Source organism: Peromyscus californicus, unplaced genomic scaffold (assembly GCF_007827085.1).
Source record: "Peromyscus californicus insignis strain IS unplaced genomic scaffold, ASM782708v3 Scaffold_4__1_contigs__length_199733344, whole genome shotgun sequence".
Taxonomy (NCBI): domain Eukaryota; kingdom Metazoa; phylum Chordata; class Mammalia; order Rodentia; family Cricetidae; genus Peromyscus; species Peromyscus californicus.
The window spans coordinates 183,447,891-183,472,812 of record NW_026294562.1 but is presented as its reverse complement, the minus strand read 5'-3'; the positions used below and the strand labels follow the sequence as shown (position 1 = coordinate 183,472,812).

Here is a 24,922-nt window from a genome sequence, read left to right as displayed (position 1 = left end):
CAGCACCTTTGGAAATATGAAACGCCACCCCTCCCCCACTTAAATTACAATCCGCATTAATAGACTTAAAAAAAAAAAGCAGCCCAGAACATAAGCACACCAAAGGCATGTGGAACAATTTTAACGGTAGTTACCTTTAGTGTGCACAGGACACACTTATATTTTAAATCTAGAATTCACCTTCCTATATACAGTTCTCTGCGGTTTGAAACCCTGATCTAGGGCAGGTGGCTCCCCCTGGACTTGCTGACCCAGGCTGCAGCTGCTTTCTGAAGTGAAGCGCGAGAGGGAGCTGCTTGTCTCTTGGTTGACACGGTCAACCTCCCTCTGCAAGGTTAAAGCCATGCCTCCATTAGGGAGGCTTCATAACCATAGAGAGGGTGTTGCTTGTGAAACGGAGAGGCAGGTGGAACCTTGCTGCAGGCCTAATAAACATGTCTTCTCCGTCCCCTTTCATGCCGGTTTTGTGCCAGATACAGTCAGCCTCTTTACATGACTCCTTTCGGGGCGGAGGGGCGAGTAGGAGTGTCTTAAGGCTGTGCTTCTACTCCACCGCCTGACTTCAAATAATACCAACAGCGCTTGGATCCTAAGCCCCAAGAGTGGTCCCTCTCTGCGCTGAGTCTTTGGTGTGTCACACCACTGCATCCTCGTAAAGGCCCTAGAGAGTAACTTCCCACTTAACAGGTGAGTAAACTGAGGCTAGGGAGGAATGAGGCAGCAGGGACTGGAGTGTAGCTGTTCTACAGGCGGCTATTCCTGACCCACACTTGGCGGAGATATAGCCACCACACAACCCATTCTCACATCTGGTTCTCTTATTCCTTTAAACCTTTTCGTGGATGGGGTTGGGGGTTATGGCTGCCTGAGGCGTATAGGACCAGAGGTGTGTGTGTGCCAGCTCCTCAGGGATCATTAAAAGGGGACTCAAGTTTCGCCTCAATCTTCCTTGCTGCCTCGTACCTTCTGACTTTTCTTGGCCCACCGGGCACACAGCCACTCACCCGGAGGACCCCTGTTGTCAGCTGTGCAGGATGAGAATTTCATGAGGATCCCTGCCTGGGCTCTGGGAAGGGAGGGGGAGTGGGGGGTGGGTGGGTTGCAAGGGGCTATCGCGCAAGTGCGGCCCCGACCTCCGCGCAAACGGTGGGCCTCACCTGGGCTCCGAGAAGAGGCGCGCCAGGCCTGGCAGGCCGGATCCCGCAAGTGCCTGCGTCTCGGCACGCTCCGTCATTCACCTCCGAGACTCCCCCTCCTCTGCCGCTGCGCCCGCTTACGGGTGGGTGGGCGCTTCTCCGCGACACTTTGCAGACGCTCCCCAACGCTGGGCATGGGCGCCGCCACCACCGTCGGTCCCAGGGCTGGAGTCCTTGCGCGGGTGGGTGAGAGCGGGGCCCCGGCCCCTTGTACCCTGAGCACCCAGGGGCGGGGAATGGTGCCCACGGTCGCCACTCCCATGCTGGTTGCCCTTTCTGGGACCTTTTGCCACGGTCACCCCCTCCCACTTGTGGGACAAAGGGCGGGGGCGCATCCCCACGCGTGACCTCCCCCGCACTGCGCACGCGCCCAGCCCCCACTCCGGGGGAGGGGCTCTGCTAGCCCGCACGAGTGCAGGAGGAATGGGCGGCTGGGACAGGGGGACGCTTGCAGGATGGACCCCCCACCCCAAGCGTGGAAGTTAGGGGTGGTTTCTCCCTTCCATTTATGGCTTTGGGTCCGGAGATGGCCCATGATGAGGGTCCTTCCTAATCAGGCCAAAGTATCTCTGTGGTGTTGACCCCATGAAGAGCCAAAGAATCTAAGGGTCAAGCTCCTTCACAACCAGGAGTCCTCTCGCCGAGCCCCCCTCGCTCTGGGTACACGATTTGGAAACCTCAGTGTCTCTGTCCAGGAGTATGGGTTCTTTCCTCCCTCAGACCATGGCTCCAGGCCGGTGATCCCTCCCAACTCCAGAGGAACAGGTACTCCACCTCTCCAGGAGCTGACTACATTTGGTGACCTGTTTCTGTCCAGTGCCCCTGAGGGCTCAGCTGCTGGGTCTGCTGGAAGCCTCGCTATGAATGACCGAAGCAACCGTAGGCGGACAAGTGAGGCACTTGGGGACCCTTTCCTCATCCTTGGGCCGACATTCTGGTTCCCTCTATCCACGGGGCAGTTATGGTTGGGGGTGGTCTGAAAGGGCCAGGCCGCTTCTGGGGTGACCTGCACTGGCCTCTCTCCAGTGAAGGACGAAGAGACCTTTGAGATCTCCATCCCCTTCGAAGAGGCACCCCACTTAGACTCACAGATCTTCTACAGTCTGAGTCCCTCTCAGAGAAATTTTGAGGGTGAGCTGAGAAAGGGCGTGGAGGGACTGGACTCAGGTGGGGCACTGCCTCATCCTGGGGCATGACCCCCTGCTGTTGTTCCTAGAGCCTCCAGAGGCCACCTCCCCGACCCTGGCCCTGATGAACAGCGTCAAGGCCCAGCTGCACATGGCCCTGGAGAGGAACTCCTGGTTGCAGAAGCGCATTGAGGACCTGGAGGAGGAGAGGGACTTTCTGCGGTGTCAGCTGGACAAATTCATTTCCTCAGCCCGGATGGATGCAGGTGGGGGTGGGGACACACCGTTCGTTCCCCCAGGACCCGCAGGATTCAAAGCCCACTGTTGGGCCGACCTGATGGGGACTTGCCATCCTTCCACTAAGAACCATGCCTATTTTAGGATCTTCCCACCCAGCCATTTCCTCCGTGGTGTCAAAGACTCATTTCCTACCCTGTCATAGACTGTCCCTAACCCACTAGCCTCAAGCACTTGGCGTAACTCAGTCTGGATTTCCAGCCCAGGTTCCTCATCTTAGGGGAAATGTCCCTTGTCCCCTTGCCAGTAGGCTACCATAGTCCGCTGGGTTCCTCAGAGGGGCCCTGCCCACACCCCAGGACTTCTGAATCATACATTCCATCATCAGAGGTGCCCTGGAGTAACAAATCAGTGGTCTGTTTTCCCACCACCCTGTTCTGTATGCCTTGGTTAACTAATGGTTTTTACTCCTCAGAGTGTGTGTGGGGGTCTCAGTTGTCCCCTCAACTCTGCCACAGGGTCATGGCAGATTCCACCACCCTGCCTTGCGCTAATTTATGACCAACAGCATGGCAGTGTCAGCCCTCCTGATTAACCTGTGCCGCCTGCCCTTCCTGCCACATTCCTCGTTCGATGCTGCCCTTCCCTAGATCTTTAGCTCAGGTCTTGGAGAACTTAACCTTTATTTAGGCCAGAACCGAACCTCTGTATCCAGCTGAGCTGCTGGCAGGCTTTCTAGCTGGTGATGATGTCAAAAGCCCCAGCAAAGGGACTAAGGGCTCTCAGTTCCTGGGGACCCAGCCTTGGGATGGCATCATGTGTGTCCCCTCTCCCTACACTGAGAGCTCTATCCTGGGTGACTCCAGAGTACTGACTTCAGTCCTCTTCAGGAGTCCCTCCTTTGAAAGATGCTGCGTCTGGGCCTCAGTTGGCTCCCTGTTCAGGGAAAGGTAGTTAGCCTTCTCCCACACCCAAACTGAACTCTGATATCCAACCCTCTCACCCAGAGCCTTGCCTGCCTCTGGGATTCTGACTACTCTCTGGAGGTTCCCGGATGTGTTTCCCCTACAGAAACCCCACATAATCACAGAGCCCAGTGAGTTCCTTGAATCCCAGCTAGCTCTAAGCCATTCATCCCTGGGGCTTCACCCTGTCCCCATCCCGAAGACCTAGCCTCCAGGTCCATTTTTTTCCCTCCCCCTTCAGGGCAGTGATAGGACATTGTGTCACAGTTCATTTTTGTCTCTCCTCAGAGGACCACTGCCGGATGAAGCCTGGGCCACGGAGGGCTGATGGGGACAGCCGGGCTGGGGTTGGGGGAGAAGCTTCAGACCCTGAGTCAGCAGCCTCCTCCTTCAGCGGGGCGTCCGAAGAGGGCAGTGCCAGTGAAAGGAAGAGGCAGAAGCCGAAGGGAAGTACTGGCCGGCGGCGATTTGGGAAGCCCAAGGCTCGAGAGAGGCAGCGGGGTGAGTGGGTACACGTGATGGCCTGTTGAGGGGTGTCCACCCGGTACTGAAGTGTGAGTTCTGCAGCGATGCCCCAACTTACCCCATATACAAAACAACCAGACTCAGCCCCATCTCCCAGCCCTTCTGTGTGGTCCTGAGTTAATTTCAAATTTCAGTTTACACCAACCAGCAGAGTCAATCCCGTCTCCTCCTCAGAAAGGAGGCCTCTGGGCCCATCTCATAGGTGTTAGCCTTCCCCAGTATGCACAGGCTCTCCTTCCCTCTGGTGTCCAGGCCTGCCTTCTTCAATCCCCCTCCCCCCCCCCATCTCCACTTCTTACTCTGGTCTCTCCTGTTTCCCGTTTTATTCTCCCTTCTCTTCCTGTATTGGGCTCCTCAACTTCCTTGATTTTCTCCCCGCTTGTTTTCATTTGCTTTCTAACGTGTGTGCCCTTCACCCCACCTTTCCTCCTCATGCCTGCCCTCCTGTTTCTCCCTGGGTCCCCACATGGCTGTCTTTCCCCGTTCTCCTCTTTCTGTCCGTCTGGCCCTGCAGTGAAGGACGCTGATGGGGTCCTCTGCCGCTACAAGAAGATCCTGGGCACCTTCCAGAAGCTCAAGAGCATGTCTCGAGCCTTTGAGCACCACCGTGTGGACCGGAACACGGTGGCGCTGACCACGCCCATCGCGGAGCTGCTCATTGTGGCTCCCGAAAAGCTGGCTGAGGTGGGAGAGTTCGACCCATCCAAGGAGCGCCTGCTGGAGTACTCCCGCCGCTGCTTCCTGGCGCTGGACGACGAGACTCTCAAGAAGGTGCAGGCTCTCAAAAAGAGCAAGCTCCTCTTGCCCATCACCTACCGCTTCAAGCGGTGATGCCGCCGCCGCCGCCGGCCCACACGCCTCCCCGCCCCGCAGACCGCTGGCAAGGCCGGGGTCCCCGCACCCCCGGGGCCACCGGTCGCCTTTCCCGAGCACTGGGCCCTGCCCCTCGGCCGCCCACGCTGGGCATGCCATCTCCATTCCACCCAGCAAGGGCGGCCAGCTCGGCCCCCTAGCCAGGAGTAGCCCATCCGCATCTTACATGAAGACAGAGCATTATTCAGAGAATTTAAATTAAAGAGACATGAACATTTTCAATAAATTGGGGCCCAGGTCTTCCTAGAAAGGGGCCGGGCCGGGAGGGTATGGCCGTCGCCACGGAGACCGGGACGGGGGTGGGGGGGCGCAGGCTGGAGCCTCTGGAGAGGTTGGGGAGGACAGGGTGTAATTATCCCCAGGAGGCAGAAGCGGGGAAGGGGAGCAGCCACTTCTCCCCAGAGGAACTAGGAAGGAAGCCGACTGGGGCACCGATCCGACGACCTTTAGCTGAGCCTGCCTAGGGGAGGTGCCAGGGGGCGCCGCCTGGACTCCTTTCCGCCCGCCCGCCCGCCCGCCAGGGGCCGGGAGACTGCAGTCCCGGAGGGGGCACGTCCTGCGCTTGCGCGGTAGGTAGGAGCGGGGGTGGGAAAGTTAACGCGATCGCCAAGGCAACCGGGAGAGCGCAGTCTAGTTTAACGGTCCCGGAGTTAGTACCTACAGGAGGGGGTGCTGTGGGGGGAGGCCCGCGCATGCGCAATGTGGATTCAGACCGGCGGATCCTCCCGGGCGCTGAGAAAACGAGCCTCAGACTGACCGCTACGCAGGCGCAGAAACTCCCCTCGCCGCCTCCTTAATCGTCTTGCGCAGGCGCCCCAAGCCGCGCTAAAAAAAAAAAAAAAAAACCTCCGCAGAGGCTTCGAGCACCCTTTGCCCCGACTGGCTGCTATTGTCCCGCACACCTTCTCTGGCCTTCCGCGAGGTCGGCCTTTCTTCCGTCCTCCTCACCGAGAGAGCCAGGCGCCGAGAGTGAGACCCCGCCCCCTCTTCTGTAGCTCCCTGACCCACCTCTATCTGTACTCCCTCCCTCTTGGGTTCTGGGAGCCGAAAGGAGCCGAAGCAACGGCGGAAAAAGCCGAAGCTCTCCCCCGTGCTTTGAGGCCTTCCCGAAGCGGTGGCGGAAGGGAACGAAAGTCTCCGGAAGGGGCGGAGTGACCCCCGTGGAACCTCCGGAAAGAGCCGAAGATTAGAATCGGGCTTAATCTCTTGAGGGGCCGTGAGCGAGCGCTGGAAACCTTCGGAAAGAGCCGAAGGTCTGGACGGTTAGGATTGTTGGAAGAGACCGACTGCTTGGACAGGGCCAGTGAGGGGTGGGGCGAATCTTCAGGGGAAGCCAGAGACTGAGACGGTTTGAGCTGTAGGAAAAACCCGAGCCTTTAGAAGGGGCTGGCGTAGGGAACGCGAGGACCCACGGAATCCTCCGAACGTTGAGACACTAGTCTCCGAAAAGTTACCGAAACTTGGGCAGCCTGCAAAATTCTCGCATTGGGTGATTTCGAGGGCAGCCGCCGCCGCCGCCGCCGCCTGCAGACTCCTCGGTCTAGGGCCGAGGACAGCCGACTGGCTTCGGAGCCGGGCTCGGGGCGGTTCGAGGGGGGGTGGGGCGGGCGGGGCGAGGGGGTGGAGTCGGGGCGGGGCGGGGCTTGGGGGCTTGATTAGGTAGGCGACGGAGTGCCGGCGGGGGCCGGAAGTAGCCGGAGCCAGCGGCGGAAGTAGCCGGAGCGGGCGGGCGGCAAGGCGAGGCGAGAGCTGCACAGGGCCCTACGCGGCCGCCTAAGCATGTCGGACTTCGACGAGTTCGAGCGGCAGCTCAACGAGAATAAACAAGGTGAGGGCGCCGGGGCTGTGGGGTGGCTTCTTGCTTCGCTCCGTGCCCCTCCGCCATTTCTCCCTCTTGTTCCCCTCCCTGGGGCCGCATGATTTAACCCCCCCCCCATCCGTGCCCGCGCGCCTCGTCCACGTGACCTCCCCTTCTCCCAGCAGAGGGAAGGGGCCGCGGGCAAGGCTCAGGGCGCGTGCGCGCACGACTATCCCGCGCCCACGTGGTCCCGGCGGAGGCGGCGCGTTGCGTCGCGTTGGCGCGTTGAGAGCACGCTGCATTCTTCTACGTGAGGGTTTTTTGGTTTTTATGTTTTTCTCTTTTATTTGAGAAAGATGAATCTAGGTCTCTTAATCCGGTCTTTTTCTTTTGCTGCCTTGGCACTTCCGCTTCCGGTCGGGCGTACTTTTCCTTTCTCCACGCCCCCTTTGTTTCCAAAATGGCGGTGGTGAGGCATTCCCTTCCCCCCCCTTCCTTCACGTGGACTGGCGCTGCAATCTCCCGGTACTTGGCAGATTTCGAGCCTGTTATATATTTTTTCGATTTCTCTGGAGCTTTCCCGCCAGAATATTTCTGTCCCAGCCGCCACACGGCGCCTTATATATAAATGTGTCCGACACCTGTTTGCCCGCCAAAGCCGGGGAAGCCACTGCATTCTTTGTGTCCATCATACACAAATCATGTATGCCTTGGCGTTTTTGGCGGCTGACAGTTTCTGAGAGTGTCTTCCATATCCCAGATTTTAGGCAAAACCCAGGTCCTGTATCATTTCAAACTCGGGTACTTAGACGCAATCTCACCGTGGAGGTAAAATAGTCAACAAAATGAGAAAGAGGGAGCTGGCCTAATTGACATTAATGAATTAGTGGGTGCAGGTACTCCAAGGTAGGATCTTGTACTATGAATTTGGATCAGAAAGACAGGTTGTGTCGGTGCTGATGAGTTTAGGGATTCAGAGGAAAGGGTTCTTGTAAGATATGCCTACAACCTTCTCTATTTTGGTTTGAGACTGAAGAAGGGCTTAAGTGTCTTGAGGATTGGTGCTTAAGCTGCCTTTTGTTCCTGGTTGGAGTTTGCAGGACTGGATGAGACATTCAGAATTCTTTGAATTGAAGCTAGAATTGAGAGGAGAGTACCTGAAACAGTGTACGTGGAAAAAGTAATTTTTCTGAGTGCCATTGGTGTGTTTTCTTTGAGTAGTCTACTGCGTAGGAATTGAATGTACCTGAGTTCAGATACCTGCATTTGCTGTTTGTAGATATGATGCTCTAATATCTTTTTTTTTTTTGTTTTTTGTTTTTTTTTGGTTTTTCGAGACAGGGTTTCTCTGTGTAGCTTTGCGCCTTTCCTGGAACTCACTTGGTAGTCCAGGCTGGCCTTGAACTCACCGAGATCCGCCTGGCTCTGCCTCCCGAGTGCTGGGATTAAAGGCGTGCGCCACCACCGCCCGGCTTCTAATATCTTTTTATCTGTCTCCTGTATGCTGACTATCACTGTATAGTTACTGGGTTTTTGAGATTAGTAACTGTGGTATACATTGATTATAGTTGTAATTAAACTCAGGGCTTACCATGTGTCAAGGCATGGCAATTTGTTAATCACAAACTAATTTTTTTTCCCCCCAAGGCAGGGGGAAGACAGTCCTGGCTGTCTTTGAACTCTGAGTAGATCAGGCTGACAGAGATCCACCTGCCTTTGCCTCCCGAGTGCTGGGAGAGTTCTTAAGTGAATCATTTGTAACAGGCTTCTGAGGACAAAATAATTTCTTGTTGATCAGGCAAAAAACTGAGACTCATAAAGTTTTTATTTTTCCTTTGAAAAAGAAAAAAATTCCAGGCATTACTTAGTCGAAAGCTGGAGCTGAGATTAAATGGAGCAGTGCGTACATATAGTATGTGGCTTGAATTACAATAAATGCTTAATTAGCCATATTTGTTACTGTGAAGACAGGTGATCTTTGCTCAGGTAGACCTGGTGTTGGAGTTATAGAATGGTGGGCAAAGTGGCTGCCCAGTCTTACTGTAAGACCTCATGAGACCTGAGTGGTATAGATGTGACCTTCATTCAAGGAAGAGAAAACTGGATGTTAAAGCTAAGATCCTGCGTTTATTTAGAGCTCTGACTGCAAAGCCAGTTGCACTGTGCTGCAAGTGGAGCTGATTTAGCTGGTCTTTGAGGCTGTGGTAGATTAGTTGTAGTTCCAGAGTGTCCCTGCTGGTGTTGGAAACGGGACCTGAGACCTGGCACCGAAGGGTTGCCTGGTGGAGCTTTGTACATAAGACAACTGTAGTATAGCATTTTGAGCAAATGAAATTCCATTTTCTCAACTGGCCAGCGTCATTTTGTGGAAGGCTCTTGCCTTGCTGGAAGAAAATTCTGCCAACTTGTCACCCTGCCTGTGGGTAATTGTCTCTGACCCAGCCTCTCTGTTTTTCTCTGCTTCAGCCCTTTTCAGCCCCCTAAGTCTACAGGGAGTTTCCCTGTCTCTGCTCCAGGCACCCAGTGTTGTCACTGCTTCCTCTCTGGAGTTCTTTGCTGGTCTTTGAGACTTAGCTGCACGAAAGACATTTGAGATTTATTTATAAGTGGTGCCACTTCAGGTGTGGAGCCAGAGCTGCCTGGTGCTGTGCCTGTCCCAATATTCCATTGCTTGCCTCTGTCTAATTCTTTTTTTTTTTTTTTTTTTTTTTGGTTTTTCGAGACAGGGTTTCTCTGTGTAGCTTTGCGCCTCTCCTGGAACTCACTTGGTAGCCCAGGCTGGCCTCGAACTCACAGAGATCTGCCTGGCTCTGCCTCCCGAGTGCTGGGATTAAAGGCGTGCGCCACCACCGCCCGGCTTGCCTCTGTCTAATTCTTGATTGGTAGGTTTTTTTATTTTGTGTGTGTGAATGCAAATAATAAAATCCTTTGTCATTAGTAGTTGTGCCCAGACTCTGAAGTGCGTGTTCTGCCTGATCCTCAATGCAGACTGGTGTCTAACTTACTGGCATTGCAATTTGAGTTGGGGCTTCATTGTTTCCTAGCTGTTGGGCTTTGAGCAAGTCATGATCTCCTCATGCCTCAGTTTCCTTTTATCTGCTATATGAGCTTCTAGTTTTTCCAAAGCAATAGTGATAATTAAATGCAAGTGAAACTATCCTGTCTGTGTAGTTTCTCATAGAAGCATCTTGAGATTGTGTTTTCTTTCCTGGGTGCTTTTCTCAGTATTAGTAGCTAATGGAGTTAAAAAAGATTTCAAATTTTGCTACTTCTTGCATCAGAAAAATACATAATACAAACGTGTGGTGAGTTTAAAATCTACTTTGAGATCTTTTTCATTGCTTTTTCCTACTGTTCGTCTTAGAACTCAGTACTTTTAGGATACACCTGTTAAAATTTTCGAGTTTGTTTTTTGTCACAGGGTCTCCTTTAACTTACTAGCCTCCAATTCTTTTTATCTTCCTGTCTCAGCCTTCCACAGGCTGGGAATATTAATGTGCCTCCTTACTCCTCGTGGCTTTGTGTGTATGTGTTTGTGTAGACTTGATGGTTGAGAAATCAGTGTACCTTGGAATTAAGGAAATACATTGAAGTGATCCTGGTTTAGCTTCTACCTTGAAGGGCCAGTCTCCAGAATTGAGGTTATATGGTTGTGTTTTTGTAGGTCCAGCAGGCCTGGAACTCTGTGTAGACTAGGCTGGCCTTGAAGTCTCTTAAGGTTCTGTAGTTTTTCTTGCAAGGCTGTTCTCTGTTAGTAGCCGTAGTCTCTGAGGCAAAGAGGCTAAGAAGCAGAACAGATATTAGTGAAGACACAAGTCCTTGTTCTGTCTAGCCCATCCTGCCTTTGGCTTTGAGGGAGTGAGGCAGGGAGGGTCTGGTGGTTTTGGATGAGGCTGCTCTGGACCACCAGTTGAAGTACTGGAGAGGCATCTTTTCCTTACTTTCTGTACATTCAGAAAGAAGTCCTCCTTTTCAGAGGGTGCTTGCTCTTACATTATTCACCTGGTTGGGAAGGGATGGAGTTGAGTTTCCTCACTTCTTAGGGTTACTAGATCCTGCCTGGCACCTGACCCTTGGGGCCTTATGGTGGGACTGTGGGTGCCAGCTGGTTGCAGAGGTTTTTCCTGAGGGGTTGCTGAGTTTCTTCAGGAAAACATCATTGGGTCTCTTGATTCCCCAGCCTCTAGCCCTGCCCCTCTCAGGGACGACCCTGGGGTCAGGCCCCTCAGCCCTCGAGGGGGACCAGGAGCCAGCCTCCTCTGTCTTCTCTGGCTCCTCAGCTCCTCTTGAGCATCTTCAGGTATCTTACACCCCGGGGGCATTTCCAGGCCCTGTCCCTTTGGTCCCTTCAGAGTCCTTGGGGACTCGGGTGTGGACCCAGGAAGCCTGTTGTCTCCCTCCATTAAAGCCCTCCCCTGGGGGGGGTGGCCTCCCCGGGTCTTGGCATAGCCACCAGCACGCAGGGTGGGCTGGGCCTGCACTTTCTCTCCACTCATGCCATCTCTTCTCACACTTGTCCAGAACGGGACAAGGAGAACCGGCATCGGAAGCGTAGCCACAGCCGCTCTCGAAGCCGGGACCGTAAGCGCAGGAGCCGGAGCCGAGATCGGCGTAACCGGGACCAGCGCAGTGCCTCTCGGGACAGGCGAAGGAGAAGGTACTAGAACTCTGGGACCTCTGGCTGGGCCCTCTGTCAGAGCCTGGGTCTGTGTAGCTGTTCTCTGTATGGGTGCCGCTTGTTCTGCCTTGAACTCGGTTTTCCCTGTTTCTAGGGTTTGAGTTTCTCTTGGGAGTACCAGTGGGTTGGTTGCTGGGGGCAATAGTTCCTGGGGATAGGGAATGAGGTTTTTTCTTTTTCCCTTTCTAAGGGTAACCCTGTCCCTGTCTTTGAGGGCCCAGTTGTTTTTTCTTGCTCTGATTCTGTTTGGGGTTGTCTTCCCTGCTTCCTAGGAGTTCTGGAGTAGGGTAATAGTTGAAGCCTGGGCTTTAATTTCCAGCTCAGGGCTGTTGGTCTAGTTATTCAGTCATCTTCCCTTCTGGGTTTCCCTCCTTCTCTCTGTTGCTCCTAGGTAAGGAAGTGTGGGATCTCTGAAGAGTCTCCTTCCTTACCTCAGTTTCTCCATAGAATGACATAGCTTCTTCCTGCTCCTTCTCCTTACTTCCTCTTTCCTGGGAGTAGTAGGGTTGGGGGGGTGGTTGGCAGGGCCGAGGTGACCTGCATGCTACCTGTTCTCCTCGGTCCTGCCTCAGTCCTGGGGTTCAGTGACCTTGGGTGGGGTATATTGTGTTGGGAAGACGAAGGTCCCCAGTCACTCCTCCCCATACCTTTCCCTCCCACCCCCCAGCAAACCTTTGACCAGAGGCGCTAAAGAGGAGCACGGTGGATTGATGTGAGCTTCTCTTGCTGCCCCTTCTGCCCCAGGCCCACTCCCCTTCCTCACCTGTGCATCCTGCCTTCCTTGTATCCCCACCCTGGCCCGAGCACTGGGGAGGAGTGTCATCTGCCTGTGTCCCGCCCAGGCCCAGCTCTCCCTCCTGGAGAGAGTGGAGCCTATGTGGGAGGGTGTGGAGGGCTGGGAGGTGCTCCTGGCAGGGTCTTGCAGGCCCAGTGTTGGTCAGACTGAGGTTACCCTGCCCCACTTTCCCTTCCCGCTTCCCCAGTCGTTCCCCCCGCCATGAGAAGAAGAAGAAGGTTCGTAAATACTGGGACGTACCACCACCTGGCTTTGAGCACATCACCCCAATGCAGTACAAGGCCATGCAAGGTAGGCCTCCCCCACTTCCTCACAGGCTATTGTAGAGGTTAAAATTGGGACATCTCTTCCATTAGTTGTGTGTGTGTGTCCTTGGTGAGACTGAAGGTTCTCACCCAAGGGCTTCTGGCACCTGCTCAGAGTAGCCCTGCTGGAGGAGGGAATTAAGTCTTCCACACCGGGCCCTTAGGAAACCAGGCTTCTTAGCTTGGGGCCCTGCTGCTGAGTTGACTTGGCTGATTGAAGAGCTTCTAAATGAAGTGGGCTAGAGGGTGGGTGGGTGAGGTCAGTGTATGCTGAGTGGTCCTGGTTTTAGGGTTGCTCTAATGGGATTTTACTCTGTTTATACCCATCTTGAAGCTGCGGGTCAGATTCCAGCCACTGCCCTTCTCCCCACCATGACTCCTGATGGTCTGGCTGTGACCCCAACGCCGGTGCCTGTGGTTGGGAGCCAGATGACCAGACAGGCCAGGCGCCTCTACGTGGGCAACATCCCTTTTGGCATCACTGAGGTACTGCCCTCCTCCTACCCCTGCCCTCTCCCCTGTCCCCCCACCCTGTTCCTCCCCTCCCTCCATTCCCTTTCCCCAACCTGCACGGGTCAGACTCTGTTCCTGCAAGACCCCCCGGCCCCCTCCCAGACGGACGGATGGAGTTGAGCCAGCCAGGGGCCGGGCTGGGGGTGGCCCCTCCCTCCCTCCTCTTCCCCTCTCTCCCGTCTCCCTTTCCCCAACCTCCTCCAGCAACCCAGGGATCAAACACACACATAACGTACCTACCTACATATTGTACCTACGTGTTGGAGAGAGACAGAGAGGGAGACTCGACACACATACACACAGACGCACGTCCCTGCAGTTTTTCTGACATGCTCTCCTTTTCTGCCGTCTATCCACATCCTTTTCCCACACATCCCTCCCATGGTCGCTGTTCTTTTATTTTTGATAGCCCTGACCTCCCCCACCTTCCCCTACCGCTCCTCTCCCCCATCCCTCTCCCCACCCCTTCCCGTGGCACCCCCTGAGAATCCCGAGATCAAAGAGTTGTTTCCATTTCTCTTTAAAGTGAAATATTGTGGGGCTGAGATCCCTCGTAGCAACAAAAAGTTTGCTACCATCGTCGAAGGCAAGTAAGGTCCATTCTGACTTTCTCAACCTGCACTTTGCTACATTTGATAAACCAGCCCCCGGACTCCAGGGCCAGATCCCTCCACATCACTCTTTTCTCCTCCCCTCCCGCCCTGCCCCTTCCTCCCCTGCTCCTCCATCCCTCCTGTCCCTGCACTCTACTCCGTGCTCCGCCTCTCTGGGCTCCCTTGCTGTCTGTCCCTTTGCTTGTCTTTCTCTTCTTGCCTGTTGCTCTTCTTCCTTCCCTGCCTTGTCTGCACCGGGTGTTTCTTCTGTGTCGCCATCCTCGTGCTTTTCTTTCTCTTGCTGTCATGTTCTTCCATCTTTTCTTGAATAACTTTTCCTCCTCCTCCTCCTCCTCCTCCTCCCCCCCTCATGTTTGGACTCCATGGCTCCCTCACGCCTGTCCTGTCTGGCCCGTTTGCTCCTGTCTCCTGTTTCCTCCTTCTCCTCCTGCATTTGTTCCTACTATTGACCTCTATGCCCTGACCCATGTTCCACTGTCCCTTCCCCCCTTCTCCCTCCCCTCATTCCTCTCCCCTCACCCCCAAACCCCTCTGTGTCTCCCTCTCTCACCCTTCCCCTCCTCTCTCCACCTCCCTCCCCGCCCTCCCCTGTCTCCTATTCCCTCTGCAGGAGGCTATGATGGACTTCTTCAACGCCCAGATGCGCTTGGGGGGGTTGACGCAGGCCCCTGGCAACCCAGTCTTGGCTGTGCAGATAAATCAAGACAAGAATTTTGCCTTTTTGGAGGTGAGCTTTCCAGTGATGGGGTGAGGGATGGTGGGGCTGGTCTGTGCTGCCCACTCTGACTGCTTTCCCTGCCACCCGTTCGCCATTCGGCTGCTGTTCCTACAGCAGCTCTGCAGTCCCCTCCTCCTTAGGCCTTCTGTGTTCTCTCGCCTGGGAGGCCTGTTGGGGCCCGGCTTGCTTTGTGGGTTTCTGCAGACTGTTCTGGCCAGTCCCCTCGGTTTAGGCTACACTGGTCTTGCAGAGGACACAGTGTGCTTTTTTCTCTTTGCGGCTTAGGCTGAAGCAGTTCACTCCAGATGTTTGTTTCTAAGTCACCTTTGAAGGCAGTTACTCTCCTATTGTCTATGAAGACCTAGCTTTCAACTCTGGGGCCATACTCATAAAACACAGTGGAGGTGCTGGAGTGCTCTAGGCTGCTGAGGTTTTTGAGTGTTCTTCTCAGTCTGCACTTGCCCATCAGAGTCTACTTTGATTTGTACTGTTGGAGACTTCAGCTTAAATGTCCTTCATCAGAAAGCCTGGGCTGTCATTGCCACTAACTCAGTTGACCTGACTTCCCATGCTGGCTTCTCTCAGCAGTTGGTCCCTTTCCAGCACTGTCTGTCAGAGCTTAGGACTCTGTGCTTGCTTGCTGTCATGTCTGTGGGGTGCCAGGATATTTACTTTCTAGAATGTGAGCTTCTAGAAGCAATCTCGTGACTGTTAGCCCATTGGCCAGTCCAGGGTTTGGTGTATGATACTTGTTTATACAAGTGGGAGGAAAGTTACAGTCTTGGGGTTTGGGGGCTGGTCTAATCTAGTCCCTGCCTACCCGTTAATTCTACTGTTTTTCTTTTTCCTTCAGTTCCGTTCAGTGGATGAGACGACCCAGGCCATGGCCTTTGATGGCATCATCTTCCAGGGCCAGTCATTGAAGATTCGAAGGCCTCATGACTACCAGCCGCTGCCTGGCATGTCAGAGAACCCTTCTGTTTATGTGCCTGGTGAGTGGGAATTTGTTGGGGTGGGAGGTGGGGGGGATTGGATTCACTATTCCCTCCACCCAGATTCTTGTACTTAGCCCAGCTAGAGCTGCTTGGAGATAGTGTGTGTGATTTGGACCCTGTGGATATTCTTCTAGCTTAGCATGTGTCCTGGGCCTCTGAGGTGGTGAGCTGTGATCTGGGAATACACGGCCTGTGAATGTCAGCCAGGTCCAGACCAGAGGTGTTGGGAGTGTGGCACTTGCAGTCTGGGCATTGTTTCTGCCTTGGCCCCTTGGTCCTGGAGTTTCAGGCCTTGGTGTGTATGTATGTACCTACAGGTGCATATCAACAGACCTCTGCATGGTCCTGGTGTGTGGTCCTAGTGTGTCAGTGCTCACTGATTCCATGTCTGTCTGGCATGTGTTCTGGGCTATTTCCTCTAGTTGTATTTACTATCACCTCTGATTGTTAGGTCACAATGTGAAACCTGCAGACAGGGTCATTGAGAAAAATAGATTTTGAATGTTCTGCATTAATCTTTCAGAATTTAAAAGGCCCTGCATGTGTATCATCCTGCAGGCTGTAGTTTGCTGAGCTAGCATTTGGCAGATGAGGTGGGGTATAAGTGGAGATACGTAACTTGTTTGTCCTGCTGGGCTGTAGGAAGCCATGGTGTTGGGGCTCTAGCTAAGTGAATGAGGCCCAGGTCTGAGGCTGATTGGGACTTTCAGAATTGGGGGTCCTGCTGGCTGGTGCTCAGCATTGGAGGATGCCCACTGGGGCCAAGTCCCCCCTTCACTTTAGAGCAGGGAAAAATTGCTCTTAGTGGAGGTCTTGGGGTCAGGACCCTGACTACCAAATATATTTTCACAGTAAGTTCTGGTGAGGTCAGTGCCTCTTTCCACTCTTTACACATTTAGGTCTAAAACTAACATGATGCTCCTCAATGTACTGCTTGAAGAAGATTCACTGTGGTACTGAGGATTGAACCCAAGGTCTCTGACGTGAATCCCAGGCCCCTTTAAGTTCTTGAGAGAGGGTCTCACTAAGTTTGCCTAGACAGGCCTGGAGCTTGGGAGCTTCCTGCCCCTAGCTGCTTGAGTAATTGGGATTATTACTGTGCCACTAGGTCCAGCTTGCTCAATAACTGGCTACACCTCTCAGATGAAGCTATAGAACATCTTGTTTCTCCTCTTGCCACCAAATTCACTGTTTGAATTGCTCTTTAATTACATAGTCAGCCACCTGCTGGTCTTACTGTGTCGTATTGGCAGGTGCTGCCTGTCCCTGGATCTGCTTTAGCCTTCAGTCGCAAATTATGACTTGGAGTCAGCTGTGGCCTACTGCTTGTGTTTACAAATAAATTTGGCACACAATCAGGCCTTTTATGTTACCTGTTTTTATTAGTGTTACCATCATTGTGCTAAAAATTGTACTTGGGACCTTTGTACATGTTAAGTTGTCTGCCACTGGACGATATCCTCGACTTTTTTACTAGTGTTTTGAGGAAGAGTCTTGAGGGAGGTCTTTCTGCATCAGCCTCCTGCGTAGTCGGGATTACAGTCTTGTACCAGGAGGCCTGGCTGTAGAGTTTTTTGGTATATGGTATAACTGTACCCCAGACTGGTCTCCCAATTCGACTCCTTGCCTCCAGTGTTGGGAATCACAAGCATGTGCCACACGACACCTGCCTCTGTTAAGTGTTAATCACAGTTTGATATGACATCCTCTGTAGAAGGTGGAATTGTCATTTCACAGAGGAGGAAAGCCGGGAATGGTGGTGAACTTTTTTGTTCGTGGTTATTAAATTCATAGGTATCCTGGGCTGCACAGGTTGGCCCTGGAGTCTCTGCTCAGCTTTTCTCTGTCCTCTTGTGTTAACCTTTCTGCTGTAACATGTAAGTGCAGGCACAGGTGCTTTGGGTCATGCTGCTAAGTGGCAAGCCTCTTCCACAGGGAGTCTGCTGTGATTAAACGATAGTCTTTGGGAGGTGACTACCTGAAGAGGTTTGGCTTTCCAGCTCTGCCTGTGATTTGGCACCTCATTACCACTTTGGTGAAGGCAGCAGCAAGTGGAATTCTGCCTTTATGCCCCCTATCTTCTGAATTTCCAAAGGAGGAAAACAAATGTCACTACATAGACTAAAGAAGAAAACGTGATGAAATCTAATAGACATCTTGATCATTGGGTTAAAATTTTGGAAGGCTGACATCCTCCCTAGTGAGAGTGTGTGCTGGTAACTTTATATTGCTGTCACCTGGAGTGGCAGCCTGAGCTGCATTTCCACAGAAGTGAACCTCTTCTTAGTCACCAGTGTTGGCACCGTGTGTCCCTGGAATTAAGTGGTTCAGTGTGCTTGTGTGTGTCCCTTTGTGTAGTGTGGTGTTTGTTCTCCCTGTTTCTGTGGGTGTAGACAGCAAAGAATTGAACTCAGGTCACCTAGCTTTGGTCTTGCCTTGGCTGCCTTTGAGATACGGCACAATGATTACCAGATTGGTCTTGGGGTCCAGCTGCTGCCATGACCTGCCTTACTGCTTACTTGTCAGAGAGTGATGAAGAGCCAAGCTACTGAGCTGCCTTTGAAAGGCACTGTTGAGTTGGGCTCTAGAAGTCACCTTTTCCCTACTCTTAGGACTTGACTCCTCTTGAATTAGACCTGGGAATTTTGATGAGATATTTAGGGTTTTTTTTTTTAAGTTTCATTTCATGTGTATGAGTGTTTCTACCTACATATGTCTGTGTACCGTGTGCATGCCTGGTGCCCAAGGAGGTCAGAAGAGTGAGTCGGATCCCTAGAACTGGAGTTATGAATGGTTGTGAGCCATCATGCGGGTGCTGGTAAAACGAGCCTGCGTCCATTGCAAGTACAACAAGTTCTTAACTGTTGAGCCATCTCTCCAGCTGGTAGGTTTTTAAAGTAGTTGTTCCTGGCCAATGGCAGCGCTGAATATGCCCTGGTTCTCAATGCTTCTGCCTGTCATGGTGGCACTTGAAGTAGGTCTGCTGTGGTCTGTATGACTCTACTACTGGGTTACAGCTCTGGTGGTTAGAAGTATCTGGGTTGATGCCTGCAGTTCTCGGGGGCAAATGATAGCCTGGAAGATGGATAGGGCACAGTGGCTGAGGTTCTAGGGTATGTCCATTTAATATCTTACCCTCTCACTGATTGGGACGGACTGCTGAACTTAGTAGGGGAGGGCAGAAAATGGGGAGGCTGCATAGTGGGACTTTTGAACTGAGGAGTCAGGCTGGATTGATGCTGGGGCCTGATGACGGCTCTGAGAATTAAGTGATAATATTGGTGAGGCTTGCATGGTGCCTCACAGAACTGTCTGGCCAGCACTTAATCTACATGGCTCAGAGTTGAGTAGAGCAGGCAAGTAAAACTCCCTCAGCTGATAGCTTTAATGGATCCTGAACACAGCTTCCCAGAGTTGGCCACTAGTCACCACTGAAGTGGCAGCTAGCACTGAGGCCTGTTCTGTGATTCTCAGCAGCCTCTCAGCTCCTTGTCACACTGCCTTGGAAACAGGCCACCCCTGCAGGACCCTGAAGGCAAAGGACTGAGCATCTGAGTGAGAGTTCCGAGTGGTTGTCAGATCTTAGGACATCTTTCACGTTCAGTTGTTGGTGTTCTATGCTTGAGTACTTGTCAGAAGGTGGGGGTGTATGGTGTAGGAAGTATATGTATAGTGTGGTTTCCTCCCTCCCACCTTTATTGATGAGGTATCTTAGGTAGGATAGGACTTGTGAAGGGGCTTACTGTAGACTTTTTTTGAGACTGAGCCTCCTGCCTTAGCCTTCTAAGTGTTGAAAGACAAGCGTGGGGGGCGGGTTTGGGGATTTAGCTCAGTGGTAGAAGGCCCTGGGTTCGGTCCTCAGCTCCTAAAAAAAACAGAGAGAGAAAGACAAGCGTGTATGTCACCACTCCCTCTTCTCCTTGGATGTTGGGAAATAAATGACTGTATACTGGAGTTGAAGTCTTTATACATTCTGTCTTTAGGAGTTGTGTCCACTGTAGTCCCAGACTCGGCCCACAAACTGTTCATCGGGGGCTTGCCCAACTACCTGAATGATGACCAGGTAAGTCCTCTGCCCCCTTGCTAGCCACCGCTCTCAGTCTGACCAAACCCTGATGGATTGTCGGCCTCCTGCAGGTGAAAGAACTGCTGACATCCTTTGGGCCTCTGAAGGCCTTCAACCTGGTCAAGGATAGTGCCACAGGACTCTCCAAGGGCTACGCCTTCTGTGAGTACGTGGACATCAACGTTACAGATCAGGTGAGCCCTGACCGCCCAGCTGCTTGCTCCATTTGCCCTTCTTAACTTGCCTTCGTTTCTAAGCCTAGGTCTCCTCTCCTCAGGCTAGGGTGGGAGGTGGTTAGTCTGAAGCAAGGGCTTGTGGGGACTCACTCCTTTTCCCTTGGTCTTGCCTCTTTCCAAACTAAACGCCCTTTGCCTTCCACTCTTTCGCCATCAATGCCTGGTTCTTTGGGGGAAGTGCTGGGTCCCTGGTTCCTGACCTGTGCCTCTCCCGCACCCCTTCCACCCTTCGTCCTCTGACCGTAGGCCATTGCGGGGCTGAATGGGATGCAGCTAGGGGACAAGAAGCTGCTTGTCCAGAGGGCGAGTGTAGGAGCCAAGAATGCCACGCTGGTGAGCCTCCCGGCACGTCATCTTCCATTGGCTAGAGGGACCCTGGGGGTGGGAAGGGTTGGATGGGAAGGTTTTCTTAAGTTCGGCCCCAGTTTTCATGGGAGGGGATTTGGGCAGTGGGTTCATAAGTGTTTAAGTAGAGGAATGGTCCCCCCTAGTTGGGTGTGAGAGGCACAGGCTTGAATGGAGGGAGGCTAGTCTGAGCCATTTTGTGACATTTCTGTTCTCCCTGACCCCACAGAGTACTATCAATCAGACACCTGTGACCCTTCAAGTGCCCGGCCTGATGAGCTCTCAGGTGCAAATGGGCGGTCACCCGACTGAGGTCCTGTGCCTCATGAACATGGTGCTGCCCGAGGAGCTGTTGGACGATGAGGAGTATGAGGAGATTGTAGAGGATGTACGAGATGAGTGCAGCAAGTATGGGCTAGTCAAGTCCATCGAGATTCCCCGGCCCGTGGACGGCGTCGAGGTGCCTGGCTGTGGAAAGGTCAGGGTGCTCTCTTTGTTTTGTGTGCCACCTTACCACCCTCCGCATCTCTCTCTCAGTATCCCTCCAGTTCTGGCCAAGAGTGATGCAGGGGTTCCAGAGAGGATCAAGGCCTTCTGGGAGCTTGGGGTCCTATAGCAAGAATTTGGTCTCACCCTATCTATTTTTTCTGTTCCTTATGGGATACGTTTGCAAGTGGCTTTGCCTTCCTTGTGAGATGAAGAGAAAGGTGCCATATACAGTCATTACTTACGTGTCTCAGGTGCCAGGTACTCCCTGAAGCTATGTCTGTTCTTGTCAGTGGCTCCAGAACCCCTTCATAGGATGTGGCACAAATGTGACAAGCCACATAGCTAGGCATCGCATGTCTGTGGTCTTTATTTCAGAGGGCACGGAGTTAACACCTCTGCACTGTGCTAGGTTTAGATAAGCTTTGCATGTCTACCTGGAAGGTGCTGCTGAGGGTTGGTGGTATTCTTACTCTGCTATATTTGGTTGTGAACAGAGCTCTTGACCACAAACAGCTGGGGACACTGTTTTGTTGGGCAGTAGCAGGAAGGCTGGGAATCAAAGTTGTCTGATTCCTTAATTTTCTTTCTGGTACTGGAGATGGGGTCCAGGGCCTCTCCTATACTAGCTAGGCGAGTGCTTTACTACTGAGTCACATCCACAGACCCAGGTTCTGGTTTCAGATAGGTAAGTAGTAGTTGAAAGGTGGAAGTAAGTTTCATTGAGGTAAGGTTATCTTGCTAGGCAAGTCTGTCCTAAGCGGATGGACAGAAAGCAGAGACTTCAGGTAGTATTGCTGTGTGTGTGGTTGATGGTGGGTATATTCAAGGTAGGACGCCCCCCCCCCTCACCCCCCTCCCCTTCCCAAGACAGGGTTTCTCTGTAGCCTTGGCTTTCCTGGAACTCCCTCTGTAGACCAAGCTGGCCCCAAACTCAGAGATCTGCCTGCCTCTGCCTCCTGAGTGCTGGGATTAAAGGCCTGTGCCACCACCGCCAGACCAAAAGTAGGGACTTGCTGTGTCCCTGTAGAGCTGATGGCTGTATGGCAGGCAGGTGTGAATGGGTGAGAGGACAGGATGTTCAGCCTTGGTGTGGTCAAAAGGAGCATGAGTAGGGTTGTGAGAGAGGGCCAACTTTGCAGGAAGGACTGGGGAGAGGGCCTTATGAACTTGAGGAAGAAGCCTACGGCTTTTCCCTAAAGGAGAGAAAGGCTGATGTGATGCCTACTAGTTTGGTAAATGTATGGAGAGGGCCCAGGCATGAGTCAGGTGATCTGTGAAATATCTCGTATTAACCTGAGAGATGCTGATCTGCTTTAAAGTATGTTCCTGTGCAGGAGGATTGATGTATTTTATAGTGAAGGACATACTGCATACAGTCCTGTAAAGTGTTATCATGTAGTGATATATAGTTGTTTGTATCTCCCATAAAATTTGAAGTGGTGAAATTGTGAAATTGCCCGTGACATTCAGAAACCATTGGTGTCCATGAGTGGTGTGGTGTCGGCTGTAATAGGGGATGAAAGAAATGGATGAGTTTGGGAGGCTTGAGCCTTTAACTGTCCATATCTTGGTGATTGGTATGGGTTTGTGGAGATAGAGATGGAGAGGGAGAAAGGCCCAAGAGACTAAGAGTGTCAGGTGAGGTGGAGGGCAACAACAGACTTGGCCAGCCACCTTTGAGGTCACTTACATTGAGACCCTAATAGAGACTGCTAGGAAACAGTTAGCTGGACAGATGGGAACTCCAGGAGGGTGGGGGTTGATAGAAACAAGTGTGCGAATTCCTAAGGGGAGGCTGGGCAGGTTCCAGATGTACCTTGGGAATGCAGCAGAGGTGTGCAGGGTGGGCTGGGGGTACAGGAGTCAGGAGGAAGACGACCTCCTCCCTGCTTTCTGTGTCACCATTTGTATCTTATGGAAGCCTGACTTAAGTGGGATCGATTAAGTACAGGAGAAGGGGTGAATGGGGAGGTTGGCTTCTTGAGCAGCTGGCTTTTTTTTTTTTATGGATTTTTCATATTTGAGACAGGGTTTTGCTGTCTCAATGCTTAAAGCATGTCTCAGAGTTCATGTTAGAAATCTAGCTATATTTCTCAATTGTTGACATTTTGGAATAGGTAAGTGTTTTGGGGTTTGGCCATCTATAGGTAGGTGCTACATCCTCTTTGTGACAACAAACATTGCTCATTATCTCCTGGGGACATGCTCTGTCCTTAGTTGAGATCCAGTGTTGTAACCTCAGTTTAAAAAAAAACCCCAAAGAATGCTGTTACGACAGCAAAACAGCCTTCATTCATTTATTGGTGTCTAATCTACCCAAGTTTTGTTCTGTCTCTGGAATGTCTTGTTTCAGTAAGGTCCAACCCCCAAATTTGGCTGCTGTTTGTTCGTTTCTTTTAAACAGATTTTTTTTTCTCCCCCTCTCTCCCCCCCAGACAGGGTTTCTCTGTGTAGCTTTGGAGCCTGTCCTGGATCTCACTCTGTAGACCAGACTGGCCTCGAACTCACAGAGATCGGCCTGCCTCTGCCTCCCAAGTGCTGGGATTAAAGGCGTGCGCTACTATGCCGGCTTCTTGTAAACAGATTTTTAACTCCCCCACCTTTGTGTCTGTGCAAGCATGGGACAACTTTCAGGAGGGAAGTCAGGTCTTTCCGAAAGTGGTTGAGGGGCTTGAACTCACGATGTCAGTTGTATAGTGAGCTTCTGGCCCACAGTCTCTCCTATCAGTTTTGTCTCGTACCCCCACTCTGCCTCCCTTCAGAGTCAAGCTGGTTGTTTGTTGAAGTGGGGCAGGAGTTGTTGGGTCTTCCATGTTAGAGTAGCTTCTGTATGCATGACCTGTAAGCTGGTAGGACAAGATTAGTGGCATGAATAGATGAAGGTTCAAGTGCTTTAATTCAGTTTGGACTTGGAACCTAATTTCTGAGCTTCCTTATCCACTGTGTGGGACAGCGTGGCTGTTACCGGGCTTGGGGAGCACCCTGTGGAATGCCTGATAGAGAAGTGACCCTTCTCCTCTGGGATCCTGCCTCTGGCCACCTGCCCAGTGTACCCAGGTGACTCAGGCCTGCCTGTGTTTCGCCATTCCTGTGGTGTCTCTGTTCTTTGCTGTCTTGGGTTCAGAGAACTGAACTGAAGGTCTTTTCCCAGTCTGTGGTGAGGTGTTCTCTCCTTTCCTGTGCTGATTCTGGACTTATGCTGACGAGTTGCTGGGAGCCAGTCTTGTTCACAGATCTGCCTCTTGTTCCTACAGATCTTTGTGGAGTTCACCTCTGTGTTTGACTGCCAGAAAGCCATGCAGGGCCTAACCGGCCGCAAGTTCGCCAACAGAGTGGTGGTCACAAAATACTGTGACCCTGACTCTTACCACCGCCGGGACTTCTGGTAGAGGTGGCTGGGGGAGGGTGGGGGCAGGGCCGGCTGGGGACTTTCCCCCACCTGTCCCCCCCTCCTTTCTCCCCTCTCTGAAGATGATGGGCAGAGGAGTGACAGCCGAATGACAGCCGGCAGCAACTGGAATGGCAGCAATTAAGGGGGGCGGGGGGCGGGGGGCTAGGGCAGGAAGGGGACTGGGCAAGTGCACACGGGCCCACACAGACACATGCACCCACACAGACACAGAGGGAAGGGGCTGGGATAGGGACTGTGTGCACAGCAGGGCGGGTAGGACCCCCACAGCCCCGTCCCAAACGGCCTCCTCTTACCCTTACACCCTTTCCTCCTCCCTTTCCCCATGGTAGGAACATAGCGTGTTTATATTTTATGGCCAAACTATTTTGAATTTTGTTGTCTGGCCCTCAGTGCCCTGCCTTCCCTTTGCAGGACCACAGCTCCCGTCCTCTGGCTTCTGGTCCTCCCTGTTCTCCACCCTGGTTTCTTAAGTAGTTGGTTCTTCTCTTTAGTCTTATCCTGACCCTCAACCCGTGGTCTCCGTCCCGCTCCTCCTCTCTGTGGCAGTTTCATATTTGCTAATACGAATTTGCTCATTAAACATTTTGTTGTATTTTACTTTATGGAGCCCCTTCTGTGTCCAGTGTGTCCGCCCTTCTCTTTCGGTCGTGGGTGTGGAGGGTGGTGGGAGGCAGGCCTGAGGACCTTGGGCGCCCATCGTGGAGGTGGAGGGCTCAGGTGGTAGCTCGGATGCTTCCCGCGTCTTTACAGCTGAATGTGTTGATGCGGAAGTGACGTAAGGGTACACAGACGCAGTCCCGTGCGCCGGAAGTGATGGCAGGGAGGGTTTGGTCGCGGAAGTAGAGGCTGCCGGGCGAGGTGCAGAGGGCGGGGCGCGCGGGGTCACTTCCGCTTCCGGTCCGTCGCCACCTTCGGTTGCTTCCCGTCCGCTCGGCGGCTCCCCTCCCCCCGCCCGGCTCTCCGCGCCCCTCCCGGGCGCCGGGGCGGCGGGGCCGTCGCCGTGCGGCCCTCCGTGCGTCCGTGCGTCTGTGCGT

At 52.9% G+C, this 24,922-nt stretch overlaps 2 protein-coding genes across 15 annotated transcripts; both read left to right on the top strand.

Moving 5' to 3' along the window:
- Positions 1-218: 218 nt before the first annotated feature.
- On the top strand, positions 219-5,149 carry Ccdc106 (coiled-coil domain containing 106). 12 transcript variants are annotated; one of them, XM_052761379.1, is made up of 6 exons: positions 219-687; positions 2,014-2,087; positions 2,228-2,327; positions 2,413-2,589; positions 3,814-4,026; positions 4,565-5,149. In XM_052761379.1, the coding sequence occupies exons 2-6, from the start codon at positions 2,061-2,063 to the stop codon at positions 4,879-4,881; spliced, it is 834 nt and encodes a 277-aa protein (XP_052617339.1). In that variant the 5' UTR covers positions 219-687; positions 2,014-2,060; the 3' UTR covers positions 4,882-5,149. The 12 variants fall into 12 exon arrangements, with proteins under 12 accessions (XP_052617339.1, XP_052617343.1, XP_052617337.1 ...); XM_052761377.1 differs by having other exon boundaries at positions 221-687; positions 1,917-2,087; XM_052761375.1 differs by having other exon boundaries at positions 227-687; positions 2,223-2,327.
- A 1,427-nt stretch (positions 5,150-6,576) lies between these two features.
- U2af2 (U2 small nuclear RNA auxiliary factor 2) lies at positions 6,577-24,485 on the top strand. Of its 3 annotated transcripts, none has more exons than XM_052714474.1 (12): positions 6,577-6,751; positions 11,243-11,378; positions 12,067-12,111; positions 12,383-12,486; positions 12,835-12,986; positions 14,238-14,354; positions 15,199-15,337; positions 19,324-19,403; positions 19,478-19,600; positions 19,889-19,975; positions 20,217-20,465; positions 23,731-24,485. In XM_052714474.1, exons 1-12 carry the CDS (start codon positions 6,703-6,705, stop codon positions 23,863-23,865), a joined length of 1,416 nt encoding a protein of 471 aa, XP_052570434.1. In that variant the 5' UTR covers positions 6,577-6,702; the 3' UTR covers positions 23,866-24,485. The 3 variants fall into 3 exon arrangements, with proteins under 3 accessions (XP_052570434.1, XP_052570432.1, XP_052570435.1); XM_052714472.1 differs by having other exon boundaries at positions 19,889-19,987; XM_052714475.1 differs by lacking the exons at positions 6,577-6,751; positions 11,243-11,378; positions 12,067-12,111; positions 12,383-12,486 and adding an exon at positions 13,540-13,599 and having other exon boundaries at positions 12,959-12,986; positions 19,889-19,987.
- Positions 24,486-24,922: the final 437 nt, after the last annotated feature.